At 33.5% G+C, this 26,605-nt stretch overlaps 1 protein-coding gene across 1 annotated transcript in view; it reads left to right on the top strand.

Moving 5' to 3' along the window:
- Positions 1-14,171, top strand: part of LOC148303274 (ABC transporter G family member 23) — a 67,199-nt gene extending 53,028 nt beyond the window's left edge. Inside the window, exons 7-14 of the mRNA XM_088270186.1 lie at positions 1,316-1,422; positions 3,317-3,450; positions 4,159-4,396; positions 5,514-5,691; positions 7,635-7,821; positions 8,799-8,952; positions 10,648-10,846; positions 12,714-14,171. Coding sequence (XP_088126312.1) covers positions 1,316-1,422; positions 3,317-3,450; positions 4,159-4,396; positions 5,514-5,691; positions 7,635-7,821; positions 8,799-8,952; positions 10,648-10,846; positions 12,714-12,928 — 1,412 coding nt within the window. The 3' untranslated portion in view covers positions 12,929-14,171. The remainder of the gene's footprint in view (positions 1-1,315; positions 1,423-3,316; positions 3,451-4,158; positions 4,397-5,513; positions 5,692-7,634; positions 7,822-8,798; positions 8,953-10,647; positions 10,847-12,713) is intronic.
- The last annotated feature ends 12,434 nt before the right edge of the window (positions 14,172-26,605 follow it).

The following is a 26,605-nucleotide window of genomic DNA, read 5'->3' as shown; positions in this document are numbered from 1 at the left end:
TTACCGCACCCCAATGGTGCATAGGGCACTGCTTCATATAAACGCAGTGTTATCTCGATCGATTACACATGAAGGAAAGGTGATCAGCCCTCCACTTCATGTACCAGTCCAGTGTAATATTGAATAAATATTAGAGTGAAAAAATCACTTATATTTATTAAACCCCCCTGGGAATCGAACCCGGGACCTCCAGAACGGTAGCCGAGCATGCTGACCATTACACTACGGAGGCGGACATAATAAAAACACAAATTGTTTTATTTTTTCTAAAAATAAAAATAAAAATAAAAAATTATTTCGAATATCGACAAATGTTTTAATGGGTTAGCAAAAAGTCCAATCCTCCAAGGCTGGTTTATACTTGTACGCATTGCGAAATGTAACCTGAAATCCTTAGTAATTGATACTTTATTCAATGCTACAGTATACAAGTGCTTAATAAATAATTACACAGGTCATTATTCCTTAATATTTATTACATATCGTCATAATTTGAACTTAATTATGTATTTCTAAAACGTTATAATTCCACCCACAGCATTTTTAAAGGAACGCAAAAAACTATACCTTAAAATACACACATCGAGAATTATTATTTTTGTATTTTTATTTATTTCTTTAGTTAGGTTATATTCAATTTAATACAAACTATTTTTTACTTTTACTGTACATCACATGTATATTTACATATGATGTAAATTACATACTCTTACAGTTAACAAAACATTTATTTTTAAATTCTTTCAGACTCTTTTCATTCTTCATACATTCAGGCATCTCATCATACATTTTGAAACCCTTATATATTATTCAATTTTGCGACGTTTTTTTCAGAAATGGCAGTCTTATTTTAAAAATAAGTAAAAATTTAATTAAGTTAAAAGTTCAATTTGTGGCTTGATATTTATTTTTAATACATTGTACTATATTTTTTAACTTTAAAAACAATCTCCCGAAAAATCAAGTTTTTTGATATATGATGTTGTTGAAAGGAGTGAGCGATTTGTAGTTCTCGAAAGTTCAATTAGTGGCTTAGTATTTATTTTTAATACATTGTATTATATTTTTTTTACTTTAAAAACGATCTCCCGAAAAATCAAGTTTTTTGATATATGATGTTGTTGAAAGCAGTGAGCGATTTGTAGTTCTCGAAACTTATCGTGTTAACACTAGTAAACTCAAAATGGTCTTATTAAGAGTTTTATTTTATGTTTTAATTTTTCGTTTTCGTCTAGATTTTGTTAGCATTATTTTAAAATACATAATATATAAAATACCGTCAGAATATTTCTAATGTAAGGTATTTTGTCCACAGAAAACCCCATCGATCCATCCCAATGCCATGACCCAGAGAGTGGTGAGGTAAATAAAGGCTTTGAATCCTCCGAAGACTTCAACAATATGTATATGGCAAACCTTGATGTAAGTAATTATTAAACCATGAGAATACTTATTTATTTATTTTTTTACAAAAATGTTAATAATATGAGAATATGTCTACCGGTTTTGAGACGTACCCGTCTCTTCGTCAGGACAATCACTATTACAGCATGCAAACAATACCACCCTTCACCACCATAGCACATGCAGTGCATGTTTAACCTCGGCTCGTAACGCAAGTCTGTGGTGAAAACTTTAGTGCATGTTGGTCTTCGGGTCGACCAAAAATCGCATGTGTTAAACATTTTGTGTAGTTTTAAGTGTGTAAATGGTGCTATGGTGGTGAAGGGTGGTATTGTCTGCATGCTGTAGTAGTGATTGTCCTGACGAAGAGACGGGTACGTCTCGAAACCGCCAAACATAAAAATCTCGGTGAGTGGTTATATACTAATATTATTAATATTTTTGTAAAAAAATAAAAATGTAAAATAAAAAGTAAAAATGACTAACCACAAAGTAAATGCTTTGAATATTAATCATATTGAGAATACTTGTTCAGTCTCACACATTTAAATTATTACATCCAGTCATGTTCAAAGGCAAAATTATGAGCAACCTAGAATTTAATTTATGTATTAATTTTAAATCAAACATAGATTTTTTGAGTCTACTTAGTTGTATTTTATTAACAAAAACACATAAAAAATTCATATTGTGACAATTAGTTTTTAAAGTAATTTTTTATGTGTTTTTGTCAATAAAATACAACATAGTAGACACAAAAAATCTGTGTTTGATTTAAAATTAATACATAAATTAAAATGGAGCTCTATAAATTAAACGCCAAATCAATAAATAAATAAAATAAAAAACTAGAATTTAATACCTTTTTCTAATGATGATCCGCTTTGGCTCAGAAATAACCAGAAATAGAATAAAATTCAAATATTTTTGCAAATAATAAAACACGATTATTTCTCTTTAAAAATACAAACAAAAAAAATAGCAACTACTTATATACTTTTTCGAAACAACCACCCTTATTTTCTATATTCCAGTTAAAACAAACCTCATTTCCTAACCTACATTCTCCAGTTATTACCACACCCACTCTATCATAGTAAAAATACACATATTTTTTGAAAAGAAAAATATTTGAAGCAAAAAAATATAAACTATAAAATGACTTTTAAATAATATTTTGAGTGTGTGCAAATTTATGTGTACTGATTCTGGATTTGCTAAATTTAGGAATTACTAATGTCTAGATTTATATTGATGATATCTCAACATAGACGAAGAAGCATGTTCAGACGTCTAGTATGAAAAATAATTCGGAAAAAATCTTACATACATATAATGAAAGTTTCCGCTAGTAAAATTATTAATTTTAATCATATATATCGTTGATTTTTCACAGTTTCACATTTTTGACAGTGATCACTTAAACCAGCCAATTTAAGTTTGTAAGCTTTGTACTCTGGGCATTTGCCCAGACTTCTTTATTTTTCTTCATTTATGTTGAGATATCAATAAATATCTTGTCCGCCTCCGTAGTGTAATAGTCAGCACGCTCGGCTACCGTACTGGAGGTCCCGGGTTCGATTCCCAGGGGGGGTCAAAAAAATATAAGTGATTTTTTCACTGTAATATTTATTCAATATTACCCTGAACTGGTACCTGAAACGGAGGGCTGATCACCTTTCCTTCATGTGTAAACGATCAAGATAACACTGCGTTTATATGAAGCAGTGCCCTATGCACCATTGGGGTGCGGATAAGGGTTTTATTATTATTATTATTATTATTATCAATACAAATAAAATCATGATTAAATGACTGCTTATAGACTGGCTTGAATGTAGATGCTGCCTTTAAGCTTAGTAACGTAATATGTTGTCATATAATATTTTTTTATATGATGAATTCCTTCCAGGGTTCGAACATTGCCAAGTCTAACAACAACAATAACGACGAGGCAGTAACTACAAAAATGAAGCAAAACTCACGAAATTACAAATTTAAAGCGTTGTTTTGGAAAAATATTCAACAGTGGGTTCGACATCCAGGGTTTGTATTCTTTTACTTAATTTACTAGTTTTCCGTCATCAAATTACATTATTTCCTTGATCTTATCATGTGTCAATCATTACTGAAACGTCGAAAACTGTTAAGAATAAACGAAATGTTCTAAACAGTTTCCCTCGTTGTTCCTCTGCTTCTATCACCATATTCGCCTCATAAATTTGTTTAATTTTCCTTTTTTCACTTGTAATTTATCTGTTAAATGTTAAATCAAACACTGATTTATTGAGTCTGCTAAGTTGTAGTATTATATGGTTAACAAAACACATTTTTTATGACAATTGTTTCGCCTAGTTATGGATTTTCAAACATTCGTTACATTCGTTCAAACAACTCAGTAGACTCAAAAATTCGATGTAAATTATGAATAAATATTAGGACTGAGTGAGGAAAGAACGGTAAAACAAATTTATGAGGCGAATGTAATTGGAAAAAAGAACAGAGGAAGACAGAGAAAAACTTGGCACGATCAGGTATGCCAAATACTTGAAAGCGGTCAGGTTAGGAGTCGAAACAATCGGCGGGTGTGTACGGGGAGATGCATGAACGTGGAAGAGGCGAGGAATGTTTTCAAAGACAGAATTGGGTGGCATTGTATTCTCTCTGCCTACCCCTGCGGAGAAGCGGCGTGATGGTTAGTTAGTTAGTTAGTTAGTATTAGGACCTACTCAAATTACATGATTAATGTTTCAGGGGAGTCATATTCTTGGTGACATTTCCCATCATCCAGATGTGCGCTTTCCTGTTCTCCGTTGGCCACGACCCCAGGGAACTCACCATCGGCATCGTGAACGATGAAGTCCCCAACTACAGCGACTGCTTCAACACCTCGCTGGTGACAGCCACCTACGACAGCGCGGAGTACACCTGCCACTACAACAAGCTAAGTTGTCGGTACTTGAAATCTTTGGATGAAAACGTTTTGGTCAAGGTAATATCTTGAGCATTCAATAATCATACAATAATCATTCAATAATCATTTAATAATCATTCAATAATCATTCAATAATCATTCAATAATCATTCAATAATCATTTAATAATCATTTAATAATCATTCAATAATCATTCAATAATCATTCAATAATCATTCAATAATCATTCAATAATCATTCAATAATAATTCAATAATCATTCAATAATCATTCAATCATCATTCAATAATCATTCAATCGTCCCAACCGTGGGGCCATAAAATACCAGATCAGATACCGTATGAACCATCTTTGGAGCGTGGCGATTATTTCAAATTGACAGTATTTATTGATTCAGTGTGTACTCTCAAATATACAATTCAGTATGTCACCGGTTGTGCGAGAAGCCACATGTGTTGATGAGCACACATGATTTATTTTTTTTAGATAAAGTATTAAAAAAATATTTTGAATCTGTTTTCTCTTTATCTTTTAATTACTCTTTTATTTTCTTGAGCATATGTTTATTAGGAATGAAAGCCATATGTTTATATAATTACCGATACCACCAGTCTGATGATATCGGTAATTATGAAATCCGGTCACCCGCCAAATAAAATAAAAGTGAAAAAACCCATATAGTTTTATTGTTTTAAATATCATCACTTAGTAAACAGATTAATGATTTTAATTTTTTATGACGGTTATAAATTGACCAATTATTTTTTTCACTACATTATGTCCAATTCCTTGTTTACCCAGATTTCTGAATGAAAGATGGAAGGACACATCCAAAATGTTGTTAATAAGTATTTGCATATTATCCGTAAAATAGTTTAAAAGGAAATGTGAATTGTAACATGTTCAGTCAGACAAATGAGAAGAAAATTGGAGAATGTTGTTTTGAAAGGTCCTTTCAGCCTTCTTCTTGTGTCCAGTATTGAACAAAGGCCTCCCTCTTAGACTTCCACAGTTCTCTGTTGGACGCAACTCTCTTCCGGTGCAGGTCCGCCACTTTCTTAGTGTCATCGGACCATTTTGTCTGGGGTCCTGCTTTAGGCCTCTTGTCAAGCACATTTTTCGTCCCATGAAAGGTGTCATTTCCAAATAATTAATCTGTGATTATGTTTTCTAGAAATTTTACAACACAAAGGAAGAAGCCCTCAGTGAGTTGAAATCGGGAAATTTGATAGGAGCAGTCCACATTGCGTACAATTATTCGGAGAGTTTACAAACACGGGATATAGAAATGAAAGACACCAGCAATGAATCCATTCACAACAGTGTCCTGTGGTATTGGATAGACATGAGTGGTATGATCTTTAACATAATAAATAATTTCATTAATTGATTTGGCAGTCACTTTGTGGTAAATCTATCCATTTTTAATTAATGTATTACTTAGTTAATACCACTTTTTCTTAAAATCTACTGTGATACGTGTTTTGATGCATTCCGCATCAATTTCAAACACCGCATGTGAAACTAATTCTAAATTTTAGAGTTGGGTCCTTGGGACGTTGAAGGTTGAAGAGGGGGTAGTAGCTACTAGTAATACATGAATTAAAAATAATACATAATAATTATAGTACACCAGGACACATCGAAATACATGTGGAGTCAATAAACACAACTAAGTTTGGAGTTAGGTCCTTACAATATATTGCCTATACCCAAATTAACCAGCTGCAGCATTATAGTAGTACTTCTTCTTTATGTTTCTTCTTGTCACTTGAGAGAAAGAGACCCTGTTTTGGGCAGTCCGAAACAGCTCTTTGACACTCTGTACTCCTGTCCACCTGTGTATATTATGGAGCCAGTAGATCCGCTTTCTTCCAACAGTTCTTCGTCCCTAGATCTTACCCGTTATGATCAGTTACAGTAGCTTGTACTTTTCTCCTCTGAGCACATTCCCCAAATAGGACACTTTAATTCGATATTAGTTCCCTATTTGCTCTTTGGAGAAGCATTGCATTGCTTATCATGTTTATCCAGATATCCAAAGCATTCTAAAATGCATCCACATCTCAAATGCCTCCAGTGGAAGTACTCCCAGATGAAAATCGCAATGAAATTTTCTTTGTAACTTTAGATATATTTCTAACTTCTTTTTATGTACCACAATTTTAGCTTTGAACAGTGTCCAAAATCACAGGAAAAGTTACTATTATACATAGTTACTGAAAGATGATTTTGTAACACCCTTTAGAGCGTTTGTGCACTAGACAGAATTTAACACGGTTTTTTAAAATAAAAACGACTGACAGTTTAGCATTATCAAATTTACGCACACTGTGATCACGCACCAATCAAATGCATCGATCCGGAGAAAGACGGCCAAAAGCACAAGCCAATTCAAGCCAATCATCCGTTTTATCATGCTAACCGGACTGCCGGAGGGTAAAATTCCTGTAGTGCACAAGCGCTCCTAGAGTCAACCATGGAAACCAACCACATTTGTGTGTCCTTAATTTTAAAATGTTTAAGAATGCAATCATCTCTTTATTGTCATATAAATTTGTAAAATGAATACATGCACATGATATCTATTCACATAAATATTAATTGAAATATTCATCATAAAACCATATTTTCAGATCAAGTTTTCCATTTCTCAAAGAAGAAACTGTGCTTTGTATGTCCTTTATTTCAAAATTTTTTTGTCCGCCTCCATAGTGTAATGGTCAGCATGCTCGGCTACCGTTCTGGAGGTCCCGGGTTCGATTCCCAGGGGAGAGTCAAATAAATATATGTGATTTTTTCACTGTAATATTTATTCAATATTACCCTGGACTGGTACCTGAAGCGGAGGGTTGATCACCTTTCCTTCATGTGTAAACGATCAAGATAACACTGCATTTATATGACGCAGTGCCCTATGCACCATTGAGGTGCGGATAAGGGTTTTACTTTTTTGACTTATTTTAAAATTTCAAAGATTTTAATCATCTATTTCTTGTAATATAAATTTGCAAAATTAATATATGCATATAACATCTGGCACGATCAGGTATGCCAAATACTTGAAAGTGATCAGGTTAGGAGTCGTAACAATCGGCGGGTATGTATGAGGAGATGCATGAACGTGGAAGAGGCGAAGAATGTTTGCAAGGACAGAGTGGTGTGGCGCTCTATTCTCTCTGCCTACCCCTGCGGGTAAGCGGCGTGATGATTAGTTAGTTAGTTAGTTAGTCATATAACATCTCTTCACATAAAAACATTGATCGAAATATTTGTTTTATAAAATTGTTTTCAGATCACCAAGTTTCCCACTTCTTGAAGAAGAAACTTTATGAAGATTATGAGCAGTATGCAAAGAATTTGCTGGTGGACTGCAACTTGACTCCTAGGCTCGCAAACATTCCAATCAACTTCAATGACCCCATCTACGGGACCAAAAACAGCTCCTTCACTGATTTCATGGCTCCGGGCTTAATGGCAACGTAAGTAAATGTAAAAATATTATGAAAAATTCTAAAATATAATGGTAACTCATTAATTCTTTAAACATTAATTAAAATTTTACAGAATATGTTTAAAAAAATAACAAATTCCTAAAATTTCTCAAGTAAAACATTTATTACTTGATAAAATTTAACAACATCAAACTTTTCAAATAAAATAACACACAAGTTTAACTAGAAACATTAATTTAACTATTTTTTTTTACATTTTGTGTGTTTAACATTTACACCTAATGTTGGTCAGGAATTATAAAAGTTTTATTTATATAAAACCCGGGCTCGATTCCCAGGGGGGGTCAAATAAATAAGTAATTTTTCACTTTAATTTTTATTCAATATTACCCTGGACTGGTACCTGAAGCGAAGGGCTGATAACACTGTGTTTATATGATGCAGTGCCCTATGCATCATCGGGGTGCAGATAAGGGTTTGAGGATAAAATTATATTTTAATAAATTTTATAAACATACTTTTTATTAAATGTATCAACACAATCTCATAATATTAATTAACATAATCTCGTCACATTCTACAAATGGTAGCTAAGGATATTGATCTAAAAATACTAAACGCGCCATATAACATATTCGTATGCGTAGGGTGAGTAGAAACAATTTAACGTATCAAGAACAATTCTATCAAGAACAATTCGTAGGAAGACCACCTAAACGATGGAAGGATAGCTGGTCTTCCACCTCCCAGGACCGACCCGAGAATGACAGGACCTAGTCCTAAAAGAAGAAGATGAAGAAGAAGAACAATTCTGTAGTTGTGGGTGTTCTATTTTGTACCTGAACGTACGGGATATGGCTTTTTGCGTTTGGGCAATAACATAGCGGACGTATCATAACGTGTGTAGTCATGATCCATTTGATAATAATCTGGCCTGCTAGTGAACCAACTAACAACCTTACCAGATGACCAAAGGAACTGCCATATTGTTTTCTCCGTTGCAGAATCCTGTTTTTCTTGGCTACCGCAGCAACATCAAACCTCATGATATCCGACAGGCTGGAAGGAGTTTGGGACAGGACAATCGTAGCCGGAGTACACAGTACGGAAATCCTTTCCGTACATATTGTAATTCAGACCATGGTCATATTACTGCAGGTAATTTATTTGTTTCACTAATTGATTCGACAGTCACTTTATTTTTACTAGTTTTACTTGGTAAATACCACTGTTTCTTGATATTTATTGTGACAACTCTAAAATTTTGACTTAGCTTCACATACGGTGTTTGAAAATGATGCGGAATGCATCGAAACATGTGTCACAATAGATTTTAAGAAGTACCTACCTACATTACATTTTCATTCCACAATCATATGATCAGCTGCATCATTCTACAGTCTATAATATTATTATTCAGACTCCTGACCTGACCATTTTCACGTTTTTGACATACTTGATAATGCCAACTTTTCCTCAGCCTTCCTCTGCTCCTATTTTCAATTACATTCGCCTCATAAATTTGTTTTATCATTCTTTCCTCACTCATTTGTACCACATGTCCAAACCATCTTAACACACCTTTCTTAATTTTATCGATAATGCTTATCTCAGCTTTGCATTCCTTCCTTATTTCACTATTTGCACATCTATCATACATCGTTTTGTCGCACATTCTTCTGAGAGATGGCATTTCGACTGCATTCAGTCTACTTTCATCCTTCTTTTGCCAACTCCATGTTTCACTTCCATACATTAATAAGGAATTTCCTAATAATTAAATCCTAATATAAGCCTTGCATTATTTCCTTATTTAACCATTCGAATATCTATAAAAGATCGCATTTCCACTACATTCAGTTTACTTTTATCTTTATTTAGACAATTCCGTAACTTCCATACATTAAGGTTGGTACCAGGACTCCATTGTGTACTGCCAGTTCAGCTCTCGCTGATGGGCTTTTATTTCCTATAATTGGTTTCAGTGCAACATTCACAAAGTTCCCAGCATTCACTCTCCTTTCTAAATCTATATAAATAAATCTTTCCATCCCTAGCAAACATACTTCCAAAACATACGAAATCATCTACCTGTTCCATAATTTCCCCATTCACTAATATTTCACACCCAGATCCATATTTATCTCTTCCAAAAACTATGACATTTGATTTGCCAAGGATAATATTATTAATTCATGTATTATTATACAAAAACAATGTTATCTATCATGTATATTTATATGATAATAATTAAATTAAAATCTTGGACCATAATGCTTTAAATAACAAAAATATTAATATGGTTATTTTATTTATTTAAAAAAATAATAATTGTGTTTTTATTATTTCAAAAATAAAACAACCATGTTTTAACCACTTTTTATTGGTACACTTTATCCAAACGGTTTCGACAAGAACCTTGTCATCATCAGGGTTTATTATATACTAATTCTAAAACATTTCAATACTCATAGTTAATTACTTTTCCCTTACCAAAAACTTCCACGCACTCCGTACACCATATGAAAATACTATTTGAAAAATATGAATTAAAAATTTGATTTAAAAAACCCCTAAATGTTTTTTTTTTATGCATTGCGTAGAGAATACGTCAACTCCGTATGACTTGTGAGCTACGAAAGCTAAGTATCTGCGAAAAACATTCAAGAAATTTGAAAAATACTTCAATTTCAAACTATTTCTGTGCGCCTAAGCGGCTCATTATCAAAAATAGGTATTAAATTGTGGTAGCATGGGTTTGAACCCGGAAACTCTGACTCAAGAGTCCGCGACACTAACCACGGGATCACAACCCGACACATTTATCTTATTATGCTCTTTCCTTTCTTACAGACTGCCGAAATCATGTTAGTGACATTCATCGGATACGCAATACCATTTAATGGCAGTATTGCAAATGTCGCTGGATTATTAATCCTGCAAGGCTTTGTCGGGATGTGCTTCGGATTTTGGATATCAATTGTTTGCAACTCATATTCAGTGGCATTCTTTGTTTCAACTGGAAGCTTCTACCCTATGATTCTTCTATGCGGTGAGAAAAATACTATTTATATTTGTTTTGATTATTTTCAGGTTTTTATTGACATCTGTTGACAAATTGTCGAAGCTCAAATGTTGCCCCTGTACAACTGCTGTCCCATCCCGTCTTAGGTTTAGGAAAATTTCGATGAACAAGAAAGATATCATTTATTAATTCGACATTAACTTTGTGGAATGATATGATTATTTTATTAAAATTAAACACTTGAATAATCCAAACGACTATTGTTTTCATCTTCTGGTACAAATTGTCGTTTTCGAAACTAGTCGTAAATAAAAATAAAACTCGATAAAGTGGATTATTCAAGTGTTTAATTTTAACAAAACAAGAAAGATACATCCACCATTTGTCGAATGAGGATGGGTCATTGCTGTACGAGAAAGCACCTTGCGAGGATTGGTGTCTTTGACTCCCCCATTTGCGAGTGTCGTTTTGAAGAGGAAGACCTTAACCACATATTCATTGTTTGCCCAATAAATGACCAAATGCCAAGATTTTTTAAAACTCTGTCCCCGCTTATTCCCCTCCCTACAGATACCCATCTCATCCTGGCGAGCAGGAACCCAATTATGAACAGACTTTTAGTTGTTTTTTTTTAATTGAATGGAATAAATTTATAGTTTAATAATAAGTCTATCATATTTTATAGTTAAGTTACAATTTTCAATAAATTTGACATTTGCAAAAGCAATATATTTCATATCTAACGCCATTCTATATTTAAAAATAATAATAATAATCTCAGTGATTGAGCCTTTGCATAATAGATCTGCAACCCGTAACAACTTACCCCAGAATCTATGTATCCAGAATTCTACCAAGTTCCAATCTTTAATAAAGACTCATCTTTGCTAGATCTCTTATCTATGGATATGTATATTGTACAGTAAATCTATGGTTATTTTACCTCTAGTTGTTATGTTGGCTAACTACATATAAATCAGAGTTAAAACAAATATGAACGGACTATATTTCTGCAAGATATTGCAAGATCATTGGAAAATAAATTGATTCCTACTACTTAGTAGGAAGGATAAGGAAAATAACAGCAATGTTTAGGGTTCTCAGGGTTGCATACCATACTCGTACTAGCTTATGTACTTAAGTACTTCTCAAATGTCCGCCTCCAAAGTGTAGTAGTTAATGAGCTTGACTTTCGTACTGGAGATCCCGGGTTCGATTCCCAGAGGGGTCAAAATAAACATAACCAATTTTTTACTCTTATAAATATTTAATATTACCCTGAACGGGAACCTAAAGGGCAGGACTGATCACCTTACCCCATGTAATTAACATCCAAAATAGCACTGTATCAATATGGTGCAGTGCCCTATGCACCATTGAGTGCGAATAAATAGTAAAATTATAGTGAAAATCTCAAATCCTTGTGCTAGTATTAAAAATACCTATATGTATGTATTTATAGTGTCTTTGCATAAGCCTCTGTCCGCCTGTACTGTACTGGAGGTCCCGGGTTCGATTCCCAGGGGGGGTCAAATAAATCTAAGCGATTCAATATTATTCTGTACTGGTACCTGAAGCGGAGGGCTGATCACCTTTCCCTCATGTGTTAATGATCAAGATAATTCTGTGTTTATATGATACAGTACCCTATGCACCATCGGGTGCAGATAAGGGTTTGAAGAAGAAGAAGATGCGTAAACATGTGTAGATAAGGGTTAGATAGAGAATATGTAAGAGCCCTTTGAAGAATGTCATCTCATTCTCTGAATATATCTATAAGTTTTGAAAACACAATGATAAATATTTTTTGCTTGTTAAATGAACTGTTTATTACTTTTGTAGAATTAAGTACAGAGTTTATCATTTGATAGATTTTCATACTTATTCATTTCAGGTATTGTCTGGCCGGTAGAAGGAATGATCACAGGACTCCGTTTGATATCATCATTCCTTCCCTTCACAATCCCGATACAATCTCTCCGGAACATCATCATAAAGGGATATCCTTTCACCAACATCAATGTACTGGACGGATACCTCGTTTCAGTAGTGTGGCTTGTATTTCTGCTAGTGATGTGCTTCCTCACTCTTCGTTTCCGTAAATCATAAGGGCTAACAATTTAATTTTAAAATAAATATAAGTGTTGTCTAATTTATTTTGCAATAAAATGTTGTTGTATTCTTTGAATATGTTTTTGAAAGAGAAAAGTCATTAATAGAAATAGTGTTATGATGGACCAGTGCCTTCTAAAAGCAATTTGATAGCAATCGTCACTTCTTCTTCATGAGCCCTCTGTCCTCCAATGCTGGATGTAGGCCTCAGACTTAAACCAAGCATAGATCTCTCGATGGATCACTATGTGCACTTGAACTATTCAGCATTTCTCTTTGTCAGAGCTATAGTCTTTAGTGCATATGTGTTCACTTGCAGTATGAATCATGACATCAGCAATCATTGATCATGTATCAGAAAATACAGTATGATAACAATGAGTCGAATGGCTTAAAAGTATCACTGCGTCATTGACTGTACATTGCCTTACAGCCATATTTACATAGAGTCAGTAACCGACTTCAAATACAAGGCAAATCATCAGTGCTTACTTGGTATATAAAATGATTTCACGTCAGTACAACAATGTCGCAACAGTGCTGATGTCAATATTCCCAGTGTTTATTTTCAAAGTCAGTCCATTCCCCCCGCCAATTAACATATTGTTTACTGGAAATGCTTAAAAGTGTCTTTTATATACTGTTGGTAGAAAGCAGGAGACAGTTATAAGCGTTCTATTTGCTTACTTTTGGTAGAGCGTGAGAGACAAAAAAACATTATACAGATTGGACTGGGTTTGCGGTTACTTTTGAAAAGTATAATAATTAGATTTGGGGTTCATGAAAAAACCACCCGACAACCAACAATGTGTTAACACACTATGGACAAGAAAGATATTTCTGCTTATTAGGTCTGACAGGAAGAGTATTTTTACCTTCTGCGCCGGCCTTATTTCTAAGTCAGAAAAGAAGGAATTACATATTTAATGTTTTATATTTAAAAAAAAACTTTGTTAAGGTCTTAAATATATGTACATAATTATCAAATCCCGTCGCCAGTGGTCCGCAGGTGTAAAAAACACCTGTTTGAAGTGTGTTAACATACTATTCATACTCGTTTCTTTTTAGATAAAGATATTTCTTATTCTAATATAACTCTGTTTCTTATTATAATATGAACTCTTCTAATAGCAGATGGGAGACACTTCTCAACAAATTGACTCGCATCAAACTCTGCTGTCGTTGAGAATTCATTTTACCCACTGACTTTAATAGCGTGTGGGCACCGTCAAAGCCACTCTTCCACAATTTGATACCTATTTCTAATAATGAGCCGCTTAGGCTCACAGATATAGTATGAAATTGAAATATTTGTGTACATTATAAAAACATAAATATTTCTCTTTATTTAAAAAAATAAATAAATAAAAGTAAAAACCTCGACTGATGACTATGTGTTGACAGTGTTAGTCAGTTCTTAGCGCTAGTACTGACGTCAGAAACTGATTTACTAAATGTAAATCCGCCTTTATATTTGACGCCAATGAGTAATGAATAAAAAAAGTGCAACTTAAACCACAAAAATGAAAGCAGATTTTAATAGTTTACCGTTTCGAAGAACTCATAAAGAGATATTTATTTTGTCATATTAACCCTTACTGGTCCAATGTGGAATCTCATTCGACATGGATTTTTTCCTCTTAGCTCCCATGTCGATGTTATTCGACATTTTATTCGACATCATTAGTATGATTTATTTAAATTCCAAGCTTACATTTTTGTCACTCGTATCTATTACAACAGTATGTGGAGCAAAGGACAAAAAAAAATCCAATTGGAATGTAACTGTCTACCTAGATTTTTTTTTTAATTTTGGGGGATCAAGAAGGGTTAAGGACAGAGTGGTTTGGAAGATATTAATTGTACAATAATATTTTAATATTTTTTTATATCCCTTAGAAACTAAGTTAGTTAATTGATCGAAGCGAGAGTCATCTATCAGATAATTTGTCATTAAACCATATAAAGTGTAGAAGACATCAATTGGATATCAAGAGCCACTCATCGGCCCCAATGAATGGCAGGATGCCCATCCTGTCTAGCCGTGAAGAATGGAGGAGTGTAACAGATTGTCCCGGGTTAGGTTGGAGCGCAGAGCAACCCAATGCATCAGCCTTTATGCCGCAAACAAACCTTAATATCCCTAGGCTGACTGTTAACCTTTCCATTACTGTGCTAAAAAACTTCCGCGTGCAACGGTGATATGTATTTTGTATACCATATGAAAATGTGATTACAAAATTCCTAAATATTGCTTTTATTGATCATAGTTAAAATTGAACATGTAACAATATTGTAACGTTAGCTCTGGTAAGTATCTGAAAATGAGAAAAAATATATCGCAAGTAGCCGCAATAGCTATCGTAGCGACATGACCACAGCGTATGACTATTTGCGCACTACTTTATTGTGTCGGGTATGGTCCTGAGGTTAGTGTCGCTGACTCTTAAATCAGAGTTTCTCGGTTCGAACCCACTCTACCACAATTTGATACCTATTTCTAATAATGAGCCGCTTGGGCTCACAGAAATTGAAACATTTGTATAAATAATAAAAACACAATATTCATCTTTATTAAACTTGCTGTGACATGAGAGTATACGCATGCATTTTGGCGGGGTACGTACGCACACACTGAGAAACGTCAATGTATTGGTGATTTTATCCCCAATTTGTTCAGAAATTAATTATTTCCATCGCTGCAAATGAATAACTTTATATTATAATAATAACTTCGCTGCAAATAAAAAACTTTATACTAATAAAAGAGTTTCTGCTCAATAAAAAGCTTCTTTTCATCTCACCAATAGATGTCTCTAGTGAAGTTCTATTGATTCAAAAACAAGGTTTCTAAATTGGTTCATATATATAGAACTTTCAAAAATTTAAGTAGTGTGGTTGTTAATAATGGGTAGAATTGGTGAATGTTACACGTGTGTAAATTGTTCACTTAAACCAGTCCCTTCGTTAGCCCCGTAAATGCCCAGACTTAAAAAATGATGTAAAAAATTAAATATATTATAATACTTTTATGTAATACGCAATTATATTATGGAGGAACACAAAAATGTTGAGCCTGTATCTATTATGTTTTATATTGATAATGTCATTTTTAATGTTGAGTTGTAGTAAATACATATCACCGGAAGAGAAAGGTTGAGGTTAAAATATTGATGATTATTCATACTGCTGACATTTATAGTAATCAATCCAAAGAAGAATGTCATTTGAAATAGCATAAACATGATAAATGGGACTGTGTTGATCTCAGTGATCACTTTATAAGACAATTATACCTGCATCTCACTCTGCCACATCGCTCACTCCTTTCAACAATGTCAAATATCAAAAATCGTCAATTTTCAGTTGTGCATGTTTTCGGAATGTCCAGAAAATTTACTATATCCCAGCAAAAGCGGCATATTTTTAACTTAATATTTACCCGATACAGGGCAGAAAGTGTTATTTTCATTTTGAAGAAAAGGTATTGTTTAATTATTTTTCAAATATATATATATAAATAAAAATAAAAACCCTTATCCGCACCCCAATGGTGCATAGGGCACTGCGTCATATAAACGCAGTGTTATCTTGATCGTTTACACATGAAGGAAAGGTGATCAGCCCTCCGCTTCAGGTACCAGTTCAGGGTAATATTGAATAAATATGACAGTGAAAAAATCACTTATATTTATTTTACCCCCCTTGGGAATCGAACCCGGGACCTCCAGAACGGTAGCCGAGCGTGCTGACCATTACACTACGGAGGCGGACAAAATTATTATTTTTTTTAAAATTAAAATTAAATTATTTTTCAAATACTTATACTAAATATTTTACAAATGGAGAAAAAACATTCAGGTTTTACCTTTAAAAAAATGTTGCATAGTAAAAAGTTCAATAAGTGGCTTGATATTCATTTTTAATAAATTTGATTATATTTTTAAACTTTAAAAACGATCTCCTTAAAAATTAAGTTTTTGATATATGACGTTGTTGAAAGGAGTGAGCGACATATTGATCATTTAGTGCAACGATGTAATAATACTAAATATACATATATACCAAATAAGCGATATTGCATTAGTAAATTGAGAGCTTGTGTTTGAGAGCAGATGCAGGGTTAAAATGACTATTGTGAAGTACTTATGTATTATATTAAAAATGTCATCTTCCTTGAAGCTTAAAACAGATTATTTATGATCTTAATGGTTTGTAGCTTACTTATATAGCTGTTATTGTGATAAAAATTAATGGTTATTGTAATAAAAATGAATGGTTATTGTAATAAAAATTAATGGTTACTGTAATAAAAATTAATGGTTACTGTAATAAAAATTAATGGTTTTAATGAACATAATTGTTAAAAATAATACATAAAACGTTTGTCATAATTGCAGCGCGATGTGTAAATATCAGAACTGATTTTGAATGCGGTGATTGGGTCAAAACAATAATACAATTTGTTAAATTAGATTAATGTTGTTTTGTAATATTTTTTTTCTTCATATATTTACAAAAAAATACCCTGGACTGGTACCTGAAGCGGAGGGCTGATCACCTTTCCTTCATGCGTAAACGATTAAGATAACACTTCGTTTATATGAAGCAGTGCCCTACGCACCATTGGGGTGCAGATAAGGGTTTTGTTTGTTATATTTACAAAGATAATTATATGTATACGTTTTTTTTATTAAAAAGGGTAATCTAATAAAAGGTTCAAACTACCACTACAGGCTCTTATCTGCGCCCAGTGGTGCATAGGGCACTGCATCAAACTGATGCAATGTTGAGTTGATGAAGATTAAAATTCAAATTTTAGCGGTTTTAAAATAGGTACCCTATAATTTAAGTTAGATAATATCTATTTAAGGTCAAAGCGTGATTATAATAGGCAGATTACTTTTAGATAATTTAATAAGGATTATTTAGGGATTTTTATATGATAATTATAAGCAATTGATATCAAGTGTATTCCAGTATGTATATTTTTGTAAGTATTTCGATCCAGTACCTACCTGAATAGAAAAATGTAACTTGCCAACCACATTATATTATTGACATATCGCTCACTCCTTTCAAGAACGTCATAAATCGAAAATTGTAAATTTTCAGTTGTGCATGTTTTCGGAATGCCCAAAAAATGTACTATATCCTAGCAAAAGCGGCATATTTTAAACTTAATATTTAACCGCTACAGGGCAGAAAGTGTTGTTTTTGCATTTTGAAGAAAAGGCATTGTTCAATTATTTTTTTAAAAGAACTAAATATTTTTCAAATGGAGAAAAAAACTTCAGATTTTACCTAAAAAGATCTGTTGCACAGTAAAAAGTTTAATAAGTGGCTTGATATTTATTTTTAATACATTGTGTTATATTTTTCAACTTTAAAAACGTTCTCCTGAAAAATCAAGTTTTTTGATTTATGATGTTCTTGAAAGGAGTGAGCGATTTGTGAACCTTAAGAATAAATATTTACTTTACAGGGTAAAGTATAAACATGAGGAATTATAAAAGAAAAAATCTTTTGCTCTTAATCTTGTGAATCTCTGAGGTTTCGCATTGTTTTTAATCTCATATGATTCATTTTACCTCTCATTAACATGATCTTAATCCCTCTACACATTCAGAAGTGAATACCTGTTTTCTGAAGTGTTATATTTTAAATTAAAATTATTTAAAATAAAGGATTTATAATTATTGTATTCCAGCGAGTAAAAATACAGGACATTTTTGCCCAAGCCACTTACATATGAAATGAAAACTATTTTCACAGACTAACTAATTTATATAACTCTTTTACGAGTTATAATAGGTTAGGTCCGGTTTTGATATTGCTACTAACAAAACTGATAAATATGTCAAGATCAGTTGAGAAACAACATTCCATAATTGAAGAATTAATAAATAGATATGCTAAATCTTCTGCAATACCAAATATGAAAATAGTTTTTTTTTCGAGCAGCTAAAGTTTTGTCTAAGAGTGTCGTCTTGACAATTCTATTAGAAAGCATCGCCTCGATCCAGTTAAGTATCGTTTGGTCGATGTTCCTTTCAGTCATGCTCTTGAGTATGACTTCCGTTGAGGTGTTATCAAAAGCTCCCTGAATATCTATGGCTTTCTCCAGTCTGTCTGTTAATTTAAGCAGAGCGGATTCTGTAGACCATGGGTCGGCAACCTTTTGTTGTAAAAGGGCTAAATATTTTTCATGGGGATCAGTGCGGGCCGCACTTGCAGTAGGTATACATACAATATTTATGTACAAATATTTTAGTTTTAAAAATAAAACGCTAAGTGTATATTTTAACGACATTTATTGTATTTAATAAAATCAATGAGATTCCCTTCGCTCCCTTTCTCGCTTCCTTTCACTCGATTGTGTGTAATATCGTCCGTCATGTGCGTTGCGGCGAGAATCTCGCGGGCCGCACCAAGATGTCGAGCCGCAGGTTGCCGACACTGTCTAACATGTAGGGGTTTTATCTTGAGATATCTTTCCCTTATGTATAGGTTTAGCACTTTCTCCATTGCCCTGAGTATGAACATAGTTGCAATTTAATTCTAAAAGTTTGATGTGAATTATTTACATAAGTAAAAAAAATGTATAAATGATATCCATGGCTCCCTGTTGTGTTACTTTATTTAGCAAGCATCTAGACTTCCCAGCCCTGCTTGATACCTCGTTGTTCCCTACATGATCCGACCGATGAATACCTAACATGCGCCTGTAGACCCTCATCTTAAACACCTCCAACTGTCCCCATTCTGCCTGGCCAATAGTCCACGTTTCGCTGTATGCTCCAGACTAGAGTTTTGATTTGTTATGTAGAGGTAGATTTTTCATTGAAGCTTGAAGGAGATTTCAGAAATTGTTACATCGAGGAATTCGTTATATTGAGGTTCATTACATCAAGGTTCTGTTGTAGACTGTTTAATTGAAATAAATAAAGTAATATGGAGATCTAAACAGTGATGTTTTATTGTATTCCCAAGCTGTTAATTTAGGTCATAATTCAAGCAAAAGCATATCAGCATGCAGCAAAAATTTGGGCCCGTATGAAATTGCAAATGATAACGAAAAAATAAAACTAACTATGATGATGTAGTCTCCAGTTGCAACTCTTGTTCAAAGACAACAGATGGAGGCGCGTTTTAGAAGCCTAGGTAAGGACCTATCCGACATCAGATCAGTGTTAGTTCATAAGGAACTCTCACGAGAGGTGGTATCATACATGATAAAAATAGTAAAGTAAATTGGTGCCATGAACCAAGCTAGGACACAAAATGCCGAACCTTCTTCTAGCGGAACAGAAGGTCTGTTGACGACAGTCAACAGTCCGGCTTCTCCTGAGGAGTTTTACATTTTCTCCCGGCAATAAGCAAAAGCTGAGAAGTTCCTGATTGGCCCACACTAGTTTATCCTTCCTGTTCCCAACACAGATTAAAATAAAACATGTTGTTAGCTAGAAGAAACAAAAATCTTCTAATTGGTCTCTAAACCTTGTACATAATCTTCTTCTTCTCCATCTTATTCCTCATTGCTTAGGGTTGTGACCCTTGCAGAAGCAATGACTCTTCTCCAGTTATCCCTTGACTGCGCTGCACGTAGCGCTCCAGCCACTGAGGTGCCTGCTGCTGCCTTAATTTGATCGGTCCATTGTGTGGGGGATCTTCCTCTCTCTCTCTTTCCCTCCAGGCTACCGACCACAACTAGTCGTTCCAGGCTATCCTCGTTGCCACGCGCAACGTGTCCAAAGAACTAGAGAATCCGTTGGGTACAGATATTGGCCAGAGTCAAGCCATCCAAGCGTAGTTCCTGGCGAATGAACTCATTGATGCGTCTAGCTGTCCATGGAATTCGGAGCATGCGCCCCCAACACCACATTTCGGAGGCATCAATTTTTCTTTCATAGAGAAAAATGGAGTGGACCAAGCTCCCGACAAGCTTCATCTTGGTGTTGTGTTGTACGTAATAAGCAAGGTAAATAATGGTGGAGGATGGTAGTGTCCAGAAGGAACTGAATGTACAGCTCGGAATGGCAGGAGCCATATTCAATAAAATGCGCAATGTCTGGGACTCACTGCTTTACTCGACAAAAACCAAGTGTCATCTTTTTAACGCCTGCATCCTAAGTGTTGCTGTACGGGTGAGTCGTGGCACCTCACCAAACTCAAAGCAAGAAACTAGCAAGTTTTGAAAATAGGTGCCTGAGGCGAATACTGGGTATAAAGTGGCATGACTTGGTCAGGAATGACGATGTGAGGAGAAGAACTCAACAGCCCCTCATACTGGAAGTCCTAAAGAGGATAAGGTGGACATGGTTGGGACTATCCTTAGAATGCCACCTGAGTGCATCAACCCCTCATGTCTCTTCTTCCAACCCCGAGGATTGTACGTAATAAGCAAGGTAAATAATAAATGCAACTCCCCATCTAAAAAGCTGCAGCTCTTGAAACATTGTGACTCTCCATGTGATCACATGAAGAGTAATCAACCGACCTCGGTTATCTGACAGGTAAAAATAAATAAAACAGCATGATTTAAGTCATTTTATTTTTCATAATATACATAAATGATAATGCTAAATAAAAAATATAATTCCAACTGCGCTGTCAGTAGGAATTCTCAACTTACGAAGATTTACGATTTTAATTTAACGAAATGCAAAACAAAATGATAAAATAGAACATAAATTTTATGAGATACTACTTAATTATATCAATACAAATGACTTAATTATCGTAGCCTAAATAAGTGGGATTATTATACACGTGTGAAATGAATAATATCGGATATGAAATATTACATTGTGACAAGAAATAAAAACACCAAAAAACAGGGGAAAAAATATATTGTTTATAGCCATCAGCGTTCTTACTCTGAACCCAGCATCAAAATTGTTCTTACATATACAGTTTTCAAATTTACGATCAAAACAAGACATATCAATTTGTAAAATGGTACATTTTAAAGAAACCTAAACTACATTGAAGCCTTCTCGACAGAGCATTGTAAGTATAAAAAGTTTCCATAGAGTCAAAGTAATATTTTGTGATATATTAACACATTTCGGACTGGTGGTTTTTACGCGTCAGTAACTACAGTGACGTATATGGTGAGACTCAGAAACAAATAAACAAGGCTGCAGTTATATCCGGATGCCTCAGAAACTCGGTGTGGAGGAACAAACACATGAGAATAGAAAGTAAAATGAAAATATACAAAACATTTGTTCGACCAATAGCCACTTATGGGATTGAGGCAAGAGCAGATACTTCCAGAACAAAATCTCGACTTCGAACCTCCGAGATGAAGACTCTCCGATCCATAACCGGAAACACATTGCGAGACCGAGTAAGAAATACCGACATCCGGAGCATGTGTAAGACGGAGGATATCATGAAGTGGGGACGACAACAAAGGCGATACTGGAATGAACATATAAACAGAATGTCAGAAGACAGACTTCCACGTATCGCCCTTCAAGGTAACCCTGAAGAACGCAGACCCCCAGGCAGACCTTCGAAAAGATGGAAGGACAGCTGGGAGTCGATATCCCAAGAGCGACATGCGTAGCCACAAACAGATACCTAGGATCTACAAAAGAAGAAGAAGAAGGTTTTTACGCCTGCAGACCGCTGGCGACGGGATTTGATAATTATGTACATATAGTTAAAACCTTAACAAAGAGATTGGTACATAATATTTATACAAAAACATTAAATATGTAATTCCTTATTTTCTGACTTAAAAATAAGGCAAGTGCAGAAGGTAAAAATACCCTTCCCGTCCTTAAGCATCAATCGACCCAACGGGTAGAAATACCTTTCCCGTCCTAAGTGTGTTAATTAATAGTTTGGCTTCCATGCCCGAGTTCCAGGGTTTAATTCCCTTGGCGATTAAAATAAATATTAAAAAGTGATTATTTAATCCAATATTTATTCAAATATCACCCTAGACTGGTACTTGAAGCGCAGAACTGATAACTTTGCCTTTGTGTAATCTACAATCAAGATAACACTACATCTATGTGATGCAGTGCCCTATGAAACATAGGGTATGTATGACTGTAGCAAGTAATTTATTCCCATAAAAAAATAAAGATTAACTCTTTGATTTTTAAAAAAACATCCTAAATGTTCTATTATGACCATGTAACAAAATTATTTTTCTTAAATTGGTGCCTACCATGTTCTGCAGAGAGGGCTCGGTATTCACGACTTTAAAACTTTAATTCTTAAAATCCATCTGAAATGTGTCATTTGACATACTTTTCGCAATATAACCAACCGATGGATCAGAAGTCTTATGTATTTATGTGATAAAACTATTTCAACATATTGTAGTGTGGATGCAGTATGTGTAATTACACACACATATTTATATATAAGTCGCTCACTCCTTTCAAGAACGTCATAAATCAAAAATCGTCAATTTTCAGTTGTGCATGTTTTCTGAATGCCCAGAAAATGTACTATATCCCAGCAAAAGAGGCTTATTTTTAACTTGATATTTACCCGCTACAGGGCAGAAAGTGATGTTTTTTAATTTTGAAGAAAAGGTATTGTTTAATTATTTTTTTAAATATTCTAAATATTTCTCAAAAGAAGAAAAAACATTCAGGTTTTACCTATTGTTGCATAGTAAAAAGTTCAGTACGTGGCTTGATATTTATTTTTAATAAATTGTATTATATTTTTAAACTTTAAAAACGTTCTCCTGATAAATCAAGTTTTTTGATTTATGACGTTTTTTAAAGGAGTGAGCGAAGTGTGTTTTTTTTGTGCTTAACATTATCTTGCCGTAATTAAACACATCTTCACCAAAACCAAATGCGTGTTTCCACTTGTTTGCACCATATAACAACCCAACTGAGCTTTTAATTAGTAATAATTATGTAGACCAAATTTTATCTTTTTACTTTTAAATTATTATGGTAAGACTTAGTTTATTTTTTTTTTTAATATGTCAAGTTTTTTTTACATTTTTTAACGCTTCTATATAATTTTTATGAACTGGACAACTTTTAAATTATGTAACTCATTAATAAAAAACAAAATAAGCTGATATTTTTAGAACATTTTGAGTGTGTCCAAATACCTCACATACTAATAAAAGAGTTTCTGCTCAATAAAAAGCTTCTTTTCATCTCACCAATAGATGTCTCTAGTGAAGTTCTAGTGATTCATGAATAATGTTTCAAAATTGGTTCATATACATATATGGAACTTCCGAGAATTTTAATAGCGTGGTTGTCAATAATGGGTAGAATTGGTGAATGTTACACATGCGTAAAATGATCACTCAAACCAGCCTATGACGGCCGTCAGCCCCGTAAATGCCCAGACTTCCATATTCTTCATCTTTGGTGAGATGTCAAAAAATAATCTATTTTGAGTTTTATTTTTGTGAAAAAAATCTGAGTGGTTAAAAATTAAACAGGCACAGAGACTTGCGTTTTTATTTATTTTTATTCATAGAAATACATATAAATTGGATTTGTTTGGAACAATTCGAAGCTATTTCTCATATTGTAGTCAGTCTAGAAGCTTTAAACATTGTTTTGGTGAAAGTGTGAGGTGTTTTACGAGAGATATTTGACTTTTTTGAACCAGTGACATTCATTTTTAGTACTATATGTACAATCATTATCATCACGCAATTTGACTGACAATTTAAAGGGCACCTCCACACAAAGTATTAAAGACGATTCCTAATCCAAATGAATGGTATTGAAACATTTTTAAAAAATCTTTAACCTTTTAACCGCGTCAACTTTGTTCCTGAGAGACGCCCGTACGCGGCGGTATTTCGCCGTTTTTAAAATGATTACTTTTATCATGTATTTAGTTAAGAAACGATTTATTTTCCTAAACAAAAACGTTCAATGGGATTCATTGTGCCTTTTTAGTACTCCATAATACACTTGTGTCACATTATTCTTGAAATATGTCGTAATATAAACAAATAAGATCGTAACATAAATAAATCAGAGCACGCATCGTGTGTCACTCTTACCCACTGGCGATGCGTAGCGTCGAGAGTGAGACAGATATAGGGCATGATTATGGCGCGGACTAATTACCGACCGCAAGAAAAATCAGGGATCTGTTCTTTTATTTATCCTTGTGATATTACAAATTATTATTCAGATATTTCAACAGATGTCATAAGGCCAAGGATTGACGTATTATTTTATCCAAAGTTCCACACCATGAAAAAATCCCTCCAAGTTGAACAGAGGTTCGAAACTTGGAGCAAAGTAAAAACACATACGGTTATGTCAGCCGCGTATGGGGCATGTTTTATTAAAATACATACGGGCCGAGCCGCGTGGATCCGGTTAAATATATAATAAAACATTACGGCCTATTTGATTTATGAACAACTGATTTTATTAAATACTTATCATAGTTTGATATTAACATCCTAAAATATTCTAAGATATAATTCTGCACGCTCTCAGCGGTATCTTAACAAAAAATTAGACACACTATTTTTGACTAAAATAAAAAATAAACGTAGACAATTAGACATTATAGTTTTTTGTACAGCCACCAGCACATATCGCTCACTCCTTTCAAGAACGTCATAAATCAAAAAACTTGATTTTACGGGAGAACGGTTTTTAAGATTAAAAATATAATACAATGTATAAAAAATAAATATCAAGCCACTTATTGAACTTTTTACTGTGCAACAGATTTTTTAGGTAAAACCTGAAGGTTCTTTCTCCATTTGACAAATATTTAGTATATTTATAAAAATAATTAAACAATACGTTTTCTTCAAAATGCAAAAACAACACTTTCTGCCCTGTAGCGGGTAAATATTAAGTTAAAAATATGCCGCTTTTGCTGGGTACATTTTTTGGGCATTCCGAAAACATGCACAATTGAAAATTGACAATTTTTTATTTATGACGTTCTTGAAAGGAGTGAGCGATATTTCGTTCACTTTAAAAACAACCCCTCGAATGATATCACCGAAAAACATTGTAATCCTATTTTTAACACGCTGCCTGCCACGGAAATTTTCAGAATTCCAGTCTAAAAAGCTAATTCTTAAAAATATTATTTTACTCTTGATTTTGAATAAAAAAAAATTCTTGAATGCTTTCCGTAGATACTTTGTGACACATTTTAAACTTTAAAAAATTAAACAACTTTGTTCTAACCACTTTTCTATTATTAGTACACTTTAATCGACCGGTTATAACAAGAACCTTGTCATCATCAGGGTTTATTAAATTCTAAAACATTAAAATACTCATAGTTTATTACATTCCCTTACTTATTATTTAGGAGTAAGGGAATGTAATAACTTTGAGTATTTTAATATTTTAATTTTTTAGAATTTAATAAACCCTGATGAAGACAAGGTTCTTCTTGAAACCGGTCGGTTAAAGTGTATTAATAATAAAAAAGTGGTAAAAACACAGTTGTTTAATTTTATTAAAAAATTTATAATTATATTTTCTGTTCATTTATGTATTAAGAAATTCTCTAATATTATTTTCTAGTATTAAGAGATAGAATTGATTTTTTCTCTTTCCATATGTATTAGTATTTATAGATTTGACGTTTAATTTGTAGAACTCCATTTTCATTTATGTATTAAATGTTAAATTAAACACTGATTTTTTTAGTCTACTGGGTTATATTTTATTACTA

Source organism: Brachycentrus maculatus, unplaced genomic scaffold, assembly GCF_059751285.1.
Source record: "Brachycentrus maculatus isolate JH-2025_06_01 unplaced genomic scaffold, ASM5975128v1 h1tg000374l, whole genome shotgun sequence".
In the NCBI taxonomy this organism is placed as follows: domain Eukaryota; kingdom Metazoa; phylum Arthropoda; class Insecta; order Trichoptera; family Brachycentridae; genus Brachycentrus; species Brachycentrus maculatus.
This window is presented reverse-complemented; position numbering and strand designations above follow the sequence as displayed.